Source organism: Trachurus japonicus, chromosome 13 (assembly GCF_045865225.1).
Source record: "Trachurus japonicus isolate A0001 chromosome 13, Traja_1.0".
In the NCBI taxonomy this organism is placed as follows: Eukaryota; Metazoa; Chordata; class Actinopteri; order Carangiformes; family Carangidae; genus Trachurus; species Trachurus japonicus.
This window is the reverse complement of record NC_140919.1, coordinates 10519672-10536862: the sequence shown is the minus strand read 5'-3', so window position 1 is coordinate 10536862 and position 17191 is coordinate 10519672. Positions and strand designations below refer to the sequence as shown.

General features: G+C 39.7%; 1 protein-coding gene across 1 annotated transcript in view; it reads right to left on the bottom strand.

The window, feature by feature from the left end:
* sorl1 (sortilin-related receptor, L(DLR class) A repeats containing) overlaps nt 1-17191 on the bottom strand; it is a 128287-nt gene that overhangs the window by 64695 nt on the left and 46401 nt on the right. The window contains exon 6 of the mRNA XM_085794812.1: nt 16003-16183. Within this exon, the coding sequence (XP_085650938.1) occupies nt 16003-16183 (181 nt within the window). The remainder of the gene's footprint in view (nt 1-16002; nt 16184-17191) is intronic.

The following is a 17191-nucleotide window of genomic DNA, read 5'->3' as shown; positions in this document are numbered from 1 at the left end:
CAATGTGACATTTGTTAAGGACTAACCCAGAGGAAGCGTACATGTTCACCGTTGCCCCTCTCTTTATTTAAAGCTGACATTTTTTATCATAACGAAAAGGTGCTGGAAACAACCTGGAAATGTCACGAGCCAGAAGCTGCGACTGCGAGGCAAAGTGGCTTCTGTATGTTCGGGCCAACGGCTGCAGGCTGAATCCCAGCAGGACTCGGATGAGTACCGGTCTGTATCTCTGGCCTCCTCTGGTGCATATTATTCATCATCATGACCCTCTGGCCCAGTGTACCTCAGACATTGCTGCTATGCAGTTAGGATAAGGCCAACATGTCCTTTCATATGTGATCTGTGTGTTCAAGACGATCTCAGGTGCTTTTATTTGTTTTTGATTTGAATAAAATAAGCATAAATACTTGATACATGGTGATAAAATGTCAAGGTCCCTTATTTTACTTTTCAGACGTTTTATTTGTTTAGTTTAGAACCAAAAAACATCTCCGTGTAGTTTTCCATCTCCTCTCTAAGCTTCTCTAACAACAGGTCGGTGTCAGCCAATCAGAAGACAGGAGGCTCTGCGTCTCTCTTCTGATTGGCTGACTGTTTTCTAAAGTGATCCATTAAAAATAGAGCAGATTTCAGAATAAAACACTCAGAGAAACCAAATCCTGCAAGTTGTTGTAGGATGGATGTATGGTGGGTCCAGGTGGTGAGGGGGCGGGGCTTTGTTGTGACATCACAAAGTGACAGGAAGTCCTGACGGCTGGTTTTAAGGCTCAGTTTCTGAATACAGGCTGTGTGCATTTCTCTGTGGACTGAGGCTTTGATACTTTCACAGTATTAATATAGAACCTAGAGCTGCTTTATAATCACACTACACATGGACATCTACCTTTATACTGTATGGAGCTTTAACACAAACATCTACCTTTATACTGTATGGAGCTTTAACACAAACATCTACCTTTATACTGTATGGAGCTTTAATACAAACATCTACCTTTATACTGTATGGAGCTTTAACACAAACTGTATGGAGCTTTAACACAAACATCTACCTTTATACTGTATGGAGCTTTAACACAAACATCTACCTTTATACTGTATGGAGCTTTAATACAAACATCTACCTTTATACTGTATGGAGCTTTAATACAAACATCTACCTTTATACTGTATGGAGCTTTAACACAAACATCTACCTTTATACTGTATGGAGCTTTAACACAAACATCTACCTTTATACTGTATGGAGCTTTAACACAAACATCTACCTTTATACTGTATGGAGCTTTAATACAAACATCTACCTTTATACTGTATGGAGCTTTAACACAAACATCTACCTTTATACTATGGAGCTTTAATATAAACATCTACCTTTATACTGTGTGGAGCTTTAATATAAACATCTACCTTTATACTGTATGGAGCTTTAACACAAACGTCTACCTTTATACTGTATTATATTGAGCTTTAAGACTAGATGGTTTGGAGATAACTCGTCTTTAACTGGGTTTTCTCTCTCTCAGTCAGATTTTTTCCTGGAGGAATATGATGAGTCTTATAAGGAGTTACCTAACAGCAGCAAGTCAGAGCTGTTCGTGCAGCAACTGGCACACTTCATCTCCAGCCTCTGATATTTCTGTACCTCCCAAGGGTGAAGGTTTGAGATCAGAAGTGGGAAGACACACGAAGTCAGGACTTCTTCAAACAAGTAGAAATAACTGCCTGAACTCTGTCGGCGCTATTTCCAACTTTGTATGCAGTCATATCAAGGTCGCACATAACAGTGTTTGTTTGCTGTGATAACGCACTAGAGCTCATCTGATCAATGTTTTCCTTTACATGAAATTACTGTTCTGCATAAAGCGAAAGGTGAAACCACTGAAGTATCACCGGCACTTCAGCTCCACATTTAGTTTTACAGCCTCACACAACAGCTGCACATTGTTTTTAATACACTCTTATCAGCATCGTTTCGAGCAGCAGCAGAGTTGAATTAATCAGCGCTCATAAAAACCACTGTGGCCGATCCACACAGCCGTCAACAGCAGGCACGCACAGTTAGCAGTCAGCTGGAGCAAACAGTGGGGCAATAAAAACCTGATGGGAGTTTGTGGAGCCCAAACCAGAGACTAAAACAAAATGGATTTATATCTGTCAGGTGGCCAGAAGAAAACAGCTGCCTCATACGGGTTATAGAAATTCATATAACAACTCATATTAACTTATATTAATAAATCGCTATGATGTTCTGTGCTTACAACGTCTTTTTGTGCTGCCCCCTACTGGCCAAAATCTGATTGAGTATAGTTGGGTTTAATCCTGATGATTCAGTGTTTATGTCCTTAAAGGGATAGTTCAATATTTTGGCAGATTGCCCCATTGCCATAATCCCTATAGTCATAGCAGTAGGTTTGTTACCTTTAATTGTCGGTGCAAGCTATTTTTAGAACAGCGGAGCAGAGCCGTGAGCTGCTCAGAGCTACGCTACGGAGGCTAATGGGATTTCTTGGTTTCCCCTCATCAAACTCATCAAATACACAATCCAACAACTCCACAACGCTCTGGTGGACAAGTTGTGACCTGCACATTCACCACGCTATGAGATAATAACACAACGTTACCAGACAGAGTTGTTTTAGAGGGAAATTCATGCAAAAACGCTGATGCGCGTTCCCGTCGGGGGCAGTTTTTCATCAAGCAGTCTCTGTATTTCCCTCTAAAACAACTCTGTCTGGTAACGTTGTGTTATTATCTCATAGCGTGGTGAATGTGCAGGTCACAACTAGTCCACCAGAGCGTTGTGGAGTTGTTGGATTGTGTATTTGATGAGTTTGATGAGGGAAACCAAGAAATCCCATGAGCCTCCATAGTGTAGCTCTGAGCAGCTCACGGCTCTGCTCCGCTGTTCTAAAAATAGCTTGCACCGACAATTAAAGGTAACGAACCTACTGCTATGACTATAGGGATTATGGCAAAGGGCCAATTTGCCAAAATGTTGAACTATCTCTTTAAGAAAACAAGTGTCCTTCATGATCAAGTTTAGTTTAGTTCCTATTACCAGAATATTTTCAGTATTTCAAAGCGTTTTAAGTCCAAGCAAGTATCGTCCATGAGAAGGAAGAAGTTTGTGTCCTGAGAGACAAAACCGAGGGAAGAAAACAGTGAAGTGTATTGTCTTAAAGAGGAACTATTAAGGATTTGTCCCTTTAACTCCCAGCTTCAGAGTACTAGTGCTGGCTGGAAACCAACCTTGTAAGATCAGAGCCTCCGACCCGGTCGACTTCCCAGACGATCACACAGGGAGAGAACATGGAGCTGCTTGTGTGATTGGTTACTGAGTTTTATATCAATGTTCACATCAGGCTGATTTATCAGTGCTTTGATCATTAATACATGCTCAGTAACAAGCCTGGAAGTTTAACAGATGCTACAGGAAAGACTAGTTTAGGTTTATTGAATCAAATATTCTGTTGGTGAGAATATAGAACGAGTTACTGATTATGTCTGTTCAATAACACAGAACTTATCACATATTTTATCGCAATCGCAATTGGTGAAAAAAAAAAACCCGCAATTAGATGAATTTCCCCAAATCGTTCAGTCCTAGTGATGATGGGAAATAATAAATAATACAGGTTGTTTCTCCACTGAGCAGCAACACTGTCAGAGACGCTCACCAGTCGGAGGCGTTCGCTAAATTGTTCTAAGGAGCTGAAAATCATCAAAAGCCTCCGAAGCCTCTAGAAAGCGATGCACTTTGATCACAGCTTCAGTCTCCACTTGCTGTTTTTCCCCCCCGAACCGTCTTTGTAGAGGATCTGTGATCTAAATGAGAGGGAATACATGACTAACAGATAACTGGGAGGAGACGGGACGGCTCTTATCAACACGCCCATTACATCTTCTAAGCCCCGTTATCTTCCCCCGAACTCATCGATGGCACCAAAAGGCTGAGGTCTTTAAGGTCCGATTAGGACTTGGCTCCTCTGGATCCCTATTGTTGGGTGAAACTCTCCATTTTATGCCTCTTTAATTATCTCCAGCTGCTCGGCGCTGCCAACGGCTCTCGTGATATTCCATTACTCTAATCCTATTAGAACGGGATTACTCTTGTCTTCATTGCTGCTGTCACTTCTGCTGCTGAGTGTGGCGACGTAGCAAAAGACCTAGATCCTCTGAATCCCAACTACGAGACAACTAATGGGTCAAATGTCTCTGGAACTAGTTGAAAAGGTGTGAACCAGACTCTGTTGGACCAATTCCTCCAATACTTACTCAATACAACCCAACCTGAGGCAGCACTTCTTTGTTTAAGAGAAATGGGGTTTGGGGACCACTGAGCCCCAAACCCATTAACTCCAACTGAAGACATAATACATATAATATGTACTGTAGAACTTCCTAAAAACAGCTGGAAACTGCAGTTTTTAACAAACCAGACTCCAGAATAGCCTATAACACATTTGTTGGGCTGCAGGATAATATGTGCAAGACTACGAGGGCCCAAAAGTGATATGAGAAATACACCACTCAATAAAGAATTAGGGATACTGGGCTTTGGGATGAAATTTGTAGACAAACTTGTTCTGTCTTTCACAATGTGCTCAAAAAATCAGAGAGACTTACAGAATTCGAATTGGCTGGTTGGCCAAAAGACGTAGATCCTCTGAATCCCAACTACGAGACAACTAATGGGTCAAATGTCTCTGTAACTAGTTGAAAAGGTGTGAACCAGACTCTGTTGGACCAATTCCTCCAATACTTACTCAATACAACCCAACCTGAGGCAGCACTTGTTCATTGTTCTTGTTTCAGAGAGATCCTGGTCCGTGGGCCGGTGGTTTGGGGACCACTGAGCCCCAAACCCATTAACTCCCACTGAAGACATAATACATATAATATGTAGAACTTCCTAAAAACAGCTGGAAACTGCAGTTTTTAACAAACCAGACTCCAGAATAGCCTATACCACGTTTGTTGGGCTGCAGGATAATATGTGCAAGACTACAAGGGCCCAAAAGGGACATGAGACCATTCAACAAAGAATTACAGAATTTGAATTGGCTGGTTGGCCAAAAGACGTAGATCCTCTGAATCCCAACTACAAGACAACTAATGGGTCAAATGTCTCTGTAACTAGTTGAAAAGCTGTGAACCAGACTCTGTTGGACCATTTCCTTCAATACTTACTCAATACAACCCAACCTGAGGCAGCACTTTTTTGTTGTGGTTAATCACCTTGTTAGAGAACAGCATGTTCTTGTTTCAGAGAGATCCTGGTCCGTGGGCTGGTGGTTTGGGGACCACTGAGCCCCAAACCCATTCCCACTGAAGACATAATACATAGAACTTCCTAAAAACAGCTGGAAACTGCAGTTTTTAACAAATCAGACTCTAGAATATAACACATTTGTTGGGCTGCAGGATAATATGTGCAAGACTATGAGGGTCATGAGAAATACACCACTTAACAAAGAGTTAGGGATACTGGGCTTTGGGATTTTGTAGACTTTTGTAGAGAATTTGTAGACAAACTTGTTCTGTCTCTCACAATGTGCTCAAAAAATCAGAGAGACCTACAGAATTTGAATTGGCTGGTTGGCCAAAAGACGTAGATCCTCTGAATCCCAACTACAAGACAACTAATGGGTCATTTTTTTCTGTAACTAGTAGGCTTGGGCGGTATCCAAATTTTGATACCTTCAAACTTCCTCCACATTTTACGGCGGTATACGGTATTACCGTGACTAATTAAAAATGATGACGTAAGTGGTATTACCAAACATTGGCTTGTGTCTTCACCGTTCAGAAACTTAATACTATAGGGCTAAACATTAGCAGACAACAATCTGCACCCATGTAGAGCCACACCGTCAATGGCAAAACATCAATTAAAATGCATTTAAATGCCAAAAGACATTAAAGTTTTCTTTTTAAAATTACGTGAAGCACTTTGAATGCAAAGTTTGCCCCGGTCCGCCATGTTTTTGGTTATAATGGCGTGGTGCGTCTTGAATAGCCTGGCTAACACCAGACCTCATCTCAATGTAGGTTGAGATTCAGTCTGGGAACCACTCGTTCATTTTTTCGTATTTGAGGCGTGGTTTACCAAAGACCAGAGCTGTTTATTTGGCGCTACGAATGTCTATCAAATGTGTCTGTATGTAGCTTATAGCCAATCGTATCAATCATACCCGATGATGTATGTAGAGTGACAGAAATCTGATGAGGGAAAAACGGTTAACGTCGAACTTTTATCAAAATGAACTACTTAAAACACTTTCTAATGCTGCATCGAAAGGTAAAGCATCTGCCGCATAGTTTTCAACTGGGAACGATCCGATTTCCAACTTGTCTCGAACGCAGCACAAGACATCCTACTAGCATTGTTCATAATGTGACTGAAGCCACAGCAGCAAAGGCCGGTGGAGTCATCTGGAGAGTCTGTACTTTATTCATTGACTCTATACAGGACAAGCACAAAGACGTTGCACATTGTTTCATCATGAACCGCTGTCGGGCGTCAAACTCACAAAGTGCTGACACTTTATAGGAACTTGACACTTTTTTTTTTTCTTCTTTTCCTTATCGTGACAACTGAACCGGTTCAGAGCAGCAGCCACCACCACCACCACAACAACATGAGAGTGTGCAACAATGTTCTGTTGTGAAATGTTTGTTGTTGCTAAACACGATGCACAAGAGTCAGATAAAAAAAGAAAAAAAGAAGAAGCCACAAGAGATAAGACACTTCCCTTCCACTGCAGAGCTGCTGCATCTGATAACGTGAACGTGAACCTGAGTCTGTGCTGGCGACCACCATGACGCTTTAGTTTCTCCAGTTTCACTCACACTGACAGGACGAGTGGCTCAAAGTGACTAAGATATGGTAAATAATAATACAAATGATAATTACTTCGTTTATGTAGCACGTTTCAAATCAGAGTTACTGAGTGCCTCAATAAGCTTTCGATAGCTTCAATGGGAGACCTGATTCACACAAAGAATAAACATGAATTTATCAAGAGGAAATGCATTGCATTGCATTATAGGCGGGTACATATATGAAAAAAAAACACCTAACCCTAAAAAAATTCTAACAAAAGGTTTCTCAGCTGTTTTTTATAGTATTAGATGTCCTTAATAACATACTAAAAGTTTACCAAAATTTGACCACTAGAAAGGTGTTATTTTCAAGATGGCGTCCAAGATGGATAGGAAGCCTGAGGAGACACCACAGGTGAATAGGGTAAAATTTTTAACTAACAGATATCACCATGAAACTTCCCAAGTTTATCACTTACATTAAGACAAATATTTTTTGTATTACAAGTTTTGTCAAATTGTATGTTTAAATATGTAAATTAGGCAATATCTCATTAAATATGCGCTAATTTGCATATCCGAAATCTGAACAATGGATGAAAGCCACTTTCAAAATTCTTCTTTTATTTTGTTGACATACTAGAGTCAGAAGTTTTTACAGAGGGGATTTTGGATATCTCTCTTTATCACTCTGTAAATGAGAAAATACTAGCAGCCCTAAAAATTCAAATATCGTCGTGTTTTTAGGAGTAAAATGTTGTATAAGAGCCCGAAATCTCCACTTCAGCAGCACTTACAGACACCAAACCTTCCAGTTTGATCCCTTTCTATATTCTGAAGGTTTTTACAGAGGGGATTGTTGATATATCATTCATAGCCTGATTTATACAACATTTTACTCCTCAAAACACGACCAACTTGAATTTTTAGGGCTGGTGACAGTATTTTCTCATTTACAGAGTGATAAAGAGAGATATCCAAAATCCCCTCTGTAAAATCTTCTGACTCTAGTATGTCAACAAAATAAAAGAAGAATTTTGAAAGTGGCTTTTATCCATTGTTCAGATTTCGGATATGCAAATTAGCGCATATTTAATGAGATATTGCCTAATTTACATATTTAAACATACAATTTGACAAAACTTGTAATACAAAAAATATTTGTCTTAATGTAAGTGATAAACTTGGGAAGTTTCATGGTGATATCTGTTAGTTAAAAATTTTACCCTATTCACCTGTGGTGTCTCCTCAGGCTTCCTATCCATCTCGGACGCCATCTTGAAAATAACACCTTTCTAGTGGTCAAATTTTGGTAAACTTTTAGTATGTTATTAAGGACATCTAATACTATAAAAAACAACTGAGAAACCTTTTGTTAGAATTTGTTTAGGGTCAAGTCATATTTGTACCTGACTATTATGGAAATGCAATTATCAACGGAAGTATAACAGGAGGAAAAAAATACACATTCTATGAAAATAAAAGGAATAAAACAGATTAGGGCTGCATCATGTGCAAAAAAAAATGAAAGAAAAACTAAATATTGTGATTATTTTGGATATTGCAGTGATTATTTTTGCATTTAAAATGGCCATGTTGTCAATTTTGTTTCCTTTCCATCTTAATTATATAATCTGAAGGCCGGAGCGTCTCTGTAGTGACTGTTTATGATGCACAACGATGTCATAACACAGTTAAATGCTTTGCATATTGACACTAAGTCATAATGTGATTTAGATCAGCTGTGCAGCCCTGAGGCAGACAAAGGAAAATCAAAAATGAACCAAAAGTAGAAACCAAAAGGTAAAAACACTGACATGAAGAATTAAAAGCTGCGTTGTGTTAAACGTTGTGTTTTGTTTTGATGCTAATGCAGCATAACACTGCAAAAACTCAAGTATCTTAGCAAGAATATTTGTCTTATTTCTAGTCAAAATGTCATTTCTAGTCAAAACAAATCTCATTCTACTTAAAATAAGACACATCATATTAAAAGTAGCTTGTTTTTTAGACACTTTTTACTTCTTTCAAGCATATTTTCACTTGGAATAAATAGAAGAAATCTGATAGTGGAGCAAGTTTTTCTTCCTTATTACAAGCACAAAAAACTTACTTTCACTGGCAGATTTTTCTATTTATTGTGAATTTAAGTGAAAATGATCTAAAAACAAGTTCATTTGTAGGTAATGAGTCTTATTTTAAGTGGAAAGCGATTAGTTTTGACTAGAAATGAGACATTTGGACAAGAAGTAAGACAAATATTCTTGGAAAGATGTTGAGTTTTTACAGTGTACTATGAGTTTTAGTCAGGGTCTTACGCAGAATAAATCAGTCATACAAAGATTAGACAACTGGGGTTTTTTATGGGCCCCACTGGGCGCTGGGCCCCTAGAATTATCACCACCTTTCTCCCCTATACAACGGCCCTGAGTGTAACTGAGTCTCTGACAGGTCCAGTATCCACCACCGGCTGTCAGTCATTCAGTACTCGGCTGTTAACGAGCTAAAAAAACACACAAACACAGCTCAGAAACCGACTGTAGATCGTTAATTAACCAACACACACACACACACACACACACACTCTCTCTGCAGTTCTAAGACAAAAGTCGTACTGTAGCTAAACCAATGGTAGAAAAGTTTATTTTGAAGGTTTGATTCCACCCAGAGCGAGTGAGCGGGCGGAGCGGAGGAGAGGAGAGGAGAGCGGTGGTTAACTTAACGGTGGTTAACGGTGGGTTGTGTTGTGTTGTTTTAGTGGGATCACTGTGCGGCTCTCCCAACGTCTTGCTTCACATACTGAGCAGTAAACAAAGCCACATCAGAGGCCGTGTGAGGTTAACCTCATTACACAGCCTCGGTGCCTGGGACTGAGCCGCTCTCATTAGGTCGGACCGCCGCCGCCACTGGGAATTATTAAAGCTGCTCTGTACGGAGAAGATCTACGGCTCCTCCTCCTCCTCCTCCTCCTCCTCCTCCTGCTGCTTGTCCTGCACAACTGTAAAAAACTGCATCTGTAGCATAAACATTTACATAAAGATCACGGATCAATTTCCTTTCTCAATCAATGTCTCTTTCACAGACGGCAACAACAGCCACACTGCAAAAACCCCAAATCTTTCCAAGAATATTTGTCCTTTTTCTTGTCAAAATGTCTCATTTCTAGTCAAAACTAATCTCTTTCCACTTAAACTAAGACTCATCACCTAAAAATTAACTTGTTTTCAGATAATTTTCACTTGTTTCAAACAAATTTTCACTTGAAATAAGTAGAAAAATCTGCCAGTGAAAGCAAGTTTTTTATGCTTGTAATAAGGAAGAAAAACTTGCTCCACTATCAGATTTCAAGTGAAAATCAGCTTGAAAGACGTAAAAATTGTCTAAAAACAAGCTGCTTTTTATGTGATGAGTCTTATTTTAAGTAGAATGAGATTTGTTTTGACTAGAAATGACATTTGACTCGAAATGAGACAAATATTCTTGGTAAGATTTTGAGTTTTTGCAGTGCACAGTGGGTTTATTCAGAGCTCCGCCGGGACTTTTAATGTGGAGGAATCAATCTTCAGCTCAAGTATAGTAGTTGAGTAGGATATAAAAAATCTGTGACTTAAAGCATGTGAGAAATGCAAATAGTCGTTTAATCACAGCAGCGAGCACTGTGACCGCTGAGCCAAAAACCACCTTCATTCCCGGAGACGAAGACGTAATTAATGAGAATAGTTTCCCCTAAAACAGCTGGACAGACACACACTGCTGCTGCTTTTTTGTTCTTTTTAACAAACACGACTTGAGTAAATAAAACATTTGTTGTGGCCTGTTTCAGCTGCAGTTTAATAAACATTTAGTGCAGAACTACGGAGGCCCAGAAGTGACAAGGGAAATAAATGAATGGCTATGAGCAATACAGTGAATTTAAGTCATTACAAACAAGAAATAACAAAAGAAGGCATTAATTAATTCCCAAATTGATCTGTTTCTACAGTTTTTTCTTGACGAGTCCCAATGAGCGACAGGTTTAATGCTGCGTTCGAGACGAGTCGGAACTCAGATCTTCAATCTCTGCAATCGAACGCCACCTGAAGTCGGTCGGAGAAAAAAGGAAACTACCCCGACTTCGCTGAGAGTCAGTTGTCTGACGTCACACAACAATCTTCACCTGTGCAGAGGCACAAAGTCAACGGTAAATCATCAATTAAAATGCATTTAAATGCCAAAATGTATTAAATGTTCTTTTTTAAAATAGTTTTTGTGCCATCAGAAGTACCATCAGAAAATAATACACTCGTTAAGAGAGGAACTGTCTGGTGGCTTTTCCTCTGTGTTGCTAACCCTCCGCCTGGCCATGTGCATTTGTTTACAACGAAGCCGGCGAAAAATCAATCCATGTGTACGTTATATACACATTATTTTCAGTTCATCAACTGGTCGGAAAAAATCTGTTTTTCACTCCACCTCTTCCACACGCTGCTGATCCAAACAGCTGATGGCGGAGTGATACAGCACGACGCGGAGGAATACTGAGCACGTTGGTTAATTCCAGATAAACGGGGTTTAGGGAGAGAAGTCTAAATAATTTGACATATTTGAGCATTTTATTTTTTTAAAAAGTAACGCAATAGTTACTTTTCCTGATAATTAATTATTTTTAGAGTCTAAACCCAGTAGAGCTCTGAGATCTACTGACTCAGGTCAGATAGTGGAGCTCAGAGTTCAGACCAGACATGGTGAAACAGCATTTAGCTGTTATGCTGCTCACAAGTGGAACAAACTACCAGCAGAACTGAGATCAGCCCCAACTGTAAACACTTTCATCTGCTTATATCTGAACTCTTTTTAAGAACTTTAAACTTTATCTATTTTCTTTTATTCTACTTTTTAAATTCTTCTTCGCTCCTGCTTTTAACTCTGTGTTTTTGTTTTTATGCAGTTTTTTTTTTTATGTTTTGTCTTTATGTAAAGCACATTGAGTTGCCTTGGTATGAAATGCGCTATATAAATAAAGATGCCTTGCCTGGCCTTTTCTCATGTAGTAACTCTGTTATTGACTTTTTGGGGAAAGTAACTACTAGTAACTATAACAAATTACTTTTTAAAAGTACCGTGCCTGGTCACCTCTGGGCCTCCATACTTGTTTCTTTCTTCTTCCCGCGGTGCAGCTGGTGAAGCTTTAACGCAACATCTCCATCTCCAACCATCTGATGCTCATTATGAGATCAGACAAATCCCTCACAGCTGAACCTCGCCTAGCAATCAGCTGTTTCTGTGTCTGAGATAAACGACCGACCGACCGACTGACGCCATCGCCGTCGCCGTCGGCAACCCACGGCGAATCGAGTGTGAGACAAGAGAGGAGGTGAGATCCAAATCATCTCCTCCATCTGCTGCTTCGGTCTGTGTGTGTGTGTGTGTTTGCTGCTGCGACACAAAACATTGGCCACGAACACTAACAATGACACACACACACACACACACACACACACACACACACACACACACACACACACGTTACCGCCGGCCAAATATCGATCCAGCGTCTCTACGACTCAGCAGATTCTAATGTCCAAGTGGAGGGAGAGAAGAGAAAAGAAAAAGGCGACGATACAACAGAGGATTTAAAGGAATCTGCAGATGCACAGAAATAAAAACAGCAGGAAGTCTCTTGTTTTGAAATGTTAATTAACTACGTCTTAGCTGTCGACTGTGGAAGTGAATCAATGTGAAGCTGCAGAGACGCAACCAGAGGGAATCCACAGAGAGAATAAACAACAAAACAAGTGAAACCACACATGCTTTGTCTTTTTAATTTACTCCCACTCTGTTTTTTCTTTTTTTTTTTATCCAACAGTCCAGTTTTTTTTTCTTTTTTTCCTCAGAAGCTCTGACGAGGACTCGAGGCTCCACTTGAACAAGTCGTTTCCAACAATAACAGTGAATGTTATTCAGGCGTGCAGCTGCTTTCAAGGCAAACAACAACGTCCTCCACTCACATCTAAACACAGTTTGTCTGAGTGGGTCCAGCTCAAGAAATGGGTTCCTTTTAGTTTTGTATGCATTTAAAGCAGAAGTAAGCGATATATTTGTGTTAATATAAGTCTTAAATAGTTCTATCTTCCGACAGCAATCACTTACATAGAGTGTTTGGTCTGAATCACGGGTCTGTCAGTCACTCTGCTCTGCTCTGAGCCGAGGAGAAAACTTTTCTCGTATCCTACAAGTTTTATCCAATGAGGAGAGAGAACGGCATGCAGGGCTGTGTGTGCAGCCAAGGGATGCGCGTGAGTGTGGTGACGTAGGGACGAGGACTGTTATGGTGCGTTCAAGGAAACTCGTAACTCGTGTTTTTCCGACCTGTTAAGTTGTACCAGTTTGATCTGGTACGAGTTCACGGGTCAGAAGTTACGAGTGGCCGTTATAGTGACTTTCACCGGTAAAACAGGTCGGAAAAACACAAGTGGGTTGCCTGGAACGCTACAAAGTCGTAAGTTGTGACTTGAAGCTGTAATTTACGGTTTCAAAAGCCGGCCTGGAACGCAGCATTAGCCAAAACGACCGGATCGCTTACTTCTGCTTTAAATAATAACGAGTAGATTAAATCATCATTTTTGGACGAAGCTCTTTCAGCTGGAGCATTAATCATGATGCTAATTAAAGAATCACTTCAATTTAGGGTTCCTGAGCGCTGTGTGTGTGGGGTTTTAACTTTATAGTTTATGGAATAAAAAACACTTTAAGAAGACCTGAGGATGTAATCTGTTAAATCTGTTTTATCTAAAGCTGAACTCTCCAGGTCTGGTCTCTCCTCCTCTGTGTCTCTAACCCTCCTCTCCTCCATGTGCATCATTTGTTTTCAACGAAGCCGGTGAGAAATCAATCCATGGAGCGGTGGATAACGTTATTTATCATCAACCATGTTACCATGTGTATATATCTGTATTGTCTTATCTGTCATAAACAATAGATTACGGGTTACGGGGCGCATTACGTTTGTGTGTTGCCATGGAGACGAGAGCTGGGACACCGGGTCGGAGGCTCTGATCTTACAAGGTTGGTTTTCAGCCAAGAGACGCTACAGTAGGTGGAAGGCAGAGAGCCTCCATCCTCCCTGGAACTAGTTACTAGTCACTGATTTAAAGGGATAGTTCAACATTTTGGCAAATTGGCCCATTGCCATAATCCCTATAGTCATAGCAGTAGGTTCGTTACCTTTAATTGTCGGTGCAAGCTGTTTTTAGAATGGCGGAGCAGAGCCGTGAGCTGCTCAGAGCTACGCTACGGAGGCTCATGGGATTTCTTGGTTTCCCTCATCAAACTCATCAAATACACAATCCAGCAACTCCACAACGCTCTGGTGGACAAGTTGTGACCTGCACATTCACCACACTATGAGATAATAACACAACGTTACCAGACAGAGTTGTTTTAGAGGGAAATACATGCAAAACCGTTGATGCGTGTTGCCTTCAGGGACAGTTTTTCAGCAAGCAGTCTCTGTATTTCCCTCTAAAACAAAAGAAAAGATCAACTATTTGATTTTCCCTGTTGCATGTAAACTGGGACAAGGACGGAAGACTTAGCTCTGCATGTAAACACACTGTGTGTCATCTGTCTTACAGTGCAAATATTGTAACATGTGCATGTACAAAAACAAAGGAGTGAAACAAAAGGCCAGGAAATATTGTGAAATTTGAGATTTTCACTTGTTTCTGCTCGTATGTCCTCCTGATTCACTCTTTATACTAAGATAAGATATTATAACATCATCCAGACTCCAGATCTATAGTCTGCTGGTCGTCATTTCTCACAAAGACGTTACAAAAACAACAAAAACATTTGTCCCTGCAGCTCTGAGGTCTTATTTTTCATTATTTGCTTTATCATAACGTAGAAAATGAGTTAAAATAACACAATTTTAAGTGTCCAATGCTTCTTCTTTTTAGCAAATACCCAAATGATCAGTCTGAACACCGGCTGCGATCTATGAACAATTAAAAAAACCTATAATGTAAATGTTAAACTTCTGAAGTGATGAATGACCAGATTTATTCGTTATCAAATCTGTCACCAGTTTTTTTTTTATTTGTAGATGGACTCGGTGCAGAATAAATCACCTCAGCCTCGTTCTGACCTGAAATAAATCATCATCATCATGATCAGGTCAAATATTTTTATCACCAGAAAACGCTGCCAGAAATGTTTGAGGGCAGAATATTCTCTTTGGCTCGCTGCCTACTCCCACTACTCTGATTAAAAGAAGACGTGATGTCATAAATATATATATATATATAATACTATATAAACAGAGGTATTAAAGCAGCTCAGTGGTTCCTACAATAAGACGTGATGTCATAAATATATATATATCAGGGTTCCTACAGCTTAAGCCAAGTTAAATTTAAGACTTTTTAAGACTTTTTTAAAGCCACTTGAAATGAAATTTAAGACCGACTTCATAATAAACACAAATACAGAAAAAAGGGGGGAAAAAAACACCACATCAATTACATAGGGTTAGGGACAATTTTACCCACTTTCCTATGTGATCCAAGGTAAAGTTACTGCTACATGAACATTGGATTGTGTCTCTTTCCAGCTGTCCTTTCAAAATAAATGCATAAAAAGTCTGAAAAAAAAAACACTGACTCGGGAGCTGGTGGCGGTGAGACATTTAGCGTTGACGGCTGCCACTAACTTCTCTATGTCAGAATGTTACCAATTATTTTGAGATTTGAGACTAATTACAATCATAAAATACCACTTACCATGTGTTAACATTTTTAAGACTTTTGAAAAATTGATTTAAGACATTTTAATGCCAATTAAGGCCTTGTTTTTAGATTAATGAATTTATGCCTTTTAAGACTTTTTAAGGATCCGTAAGAACCCTGATATATACAGTATAATACTATATAAACAGAGGTATTGAAGCAGCTCAGTGGTTCCTACAATAAGACGTGATGTCATAAATAGCATATATATATATAATACTACATAAACAGAGGTATTGAAGCAGAAGAGTGGTTCCTGTCATAGATATATATATATATAGTATATATATATAATACTACATAAACAGAGGTATTAAAGCAGCTCAGTGGTTCCTACAATAAGACGTGATGTCATAAATAGCATATATATACTGTATATAGTACTATATAAACAGAGGTATTGAATTCCTACCCGTGTGGTGGTGGCGAACATGTACTTGTCCCGCAGCTGGAAGCTGTCCACCTGGGCCAGGATGACTCTGCGGTTCTGTTCGCTCTGGAAGAAGTCGGTGCTGCTGAGGACGGTGGAGACGCCCTGGGGCTCGTGTCTCTGGACCAGCACCGTGGTGGGGGGGTCGAAGGGCTCCACACCCCTGAGGACGGAGGAGGGGAGGAGGAGCAGGGTTATTACAGTTCACAAAGACTAAGACTAAAACTAAAACTAGCAGTGGAATAATATTTTAGCAAACGGAAATTAAAAAATAGAGATATTTTCTCCAAAAATTAGGCAAGGCAAGGCAATTTTATTTGTATAGTCCGTTTTTACCACCAGTTTGTCTCAAAGGGCTTCACATGGCATCGTAACAACATGCTCTGTCCTTAGACCCTCACATCCACTGAGGAAAAACTCCATAGAAAACCCTTTTAACAGGGAAAACCAGGAGAAACCTCAGGGTGAGCAACAGAGGAGGGATCCCTCACCCAGGACGGACAGACGGGACATAGATGTTGTTACAGACAAGAAAACAGTTTAGAACACAGAATGTGAGAAACATGGAAATGAGAAATAAATAAAAACTACAATGAACTAAGTGAAATTAAAGTTCAGTCAGATAACATCAGTTTAGTTGTAGTTTTCTTAGAGATGTCTAAAGCTCAATATGGAACGACCCACAGGTAGATAAGAGTGGATGGAACCTGATGAGGACTGATGGGAACATTATGGGATGCAACTAAAAGGGAAAAATCCCACAAATTTGGAAGTTCATCTTCAGAGGTCTGACAGAGGCTTCCTCCTAAAACCTGAAAAACTAAGACTAAGACTAAATAAAAACTTGATAAAAACTACAACTAAGACTAAAACTAAATAAAAAACTAGATAAAAACTACAACTAAGACTAAAACTAATTATACAACAAGTAGTTCCGACCAAGCAATCTGATTGGTCAATAAGACATTTAGAACGTGCTCAAATCAGCATTACAGCACGGCTGACTCATCACTGAAAATATTACTTCGCCATGTCATGTTGTTTACACATCTCCATGGCAACATGGACTTTTCCCCCTTTTATTTTGAAAAACGTAATTTATTACTCGTGAAAATAAATCACAAACTACACTGACCTCCTGTAGGTTGTTCCTGACAGCTGCCAAAGTCAC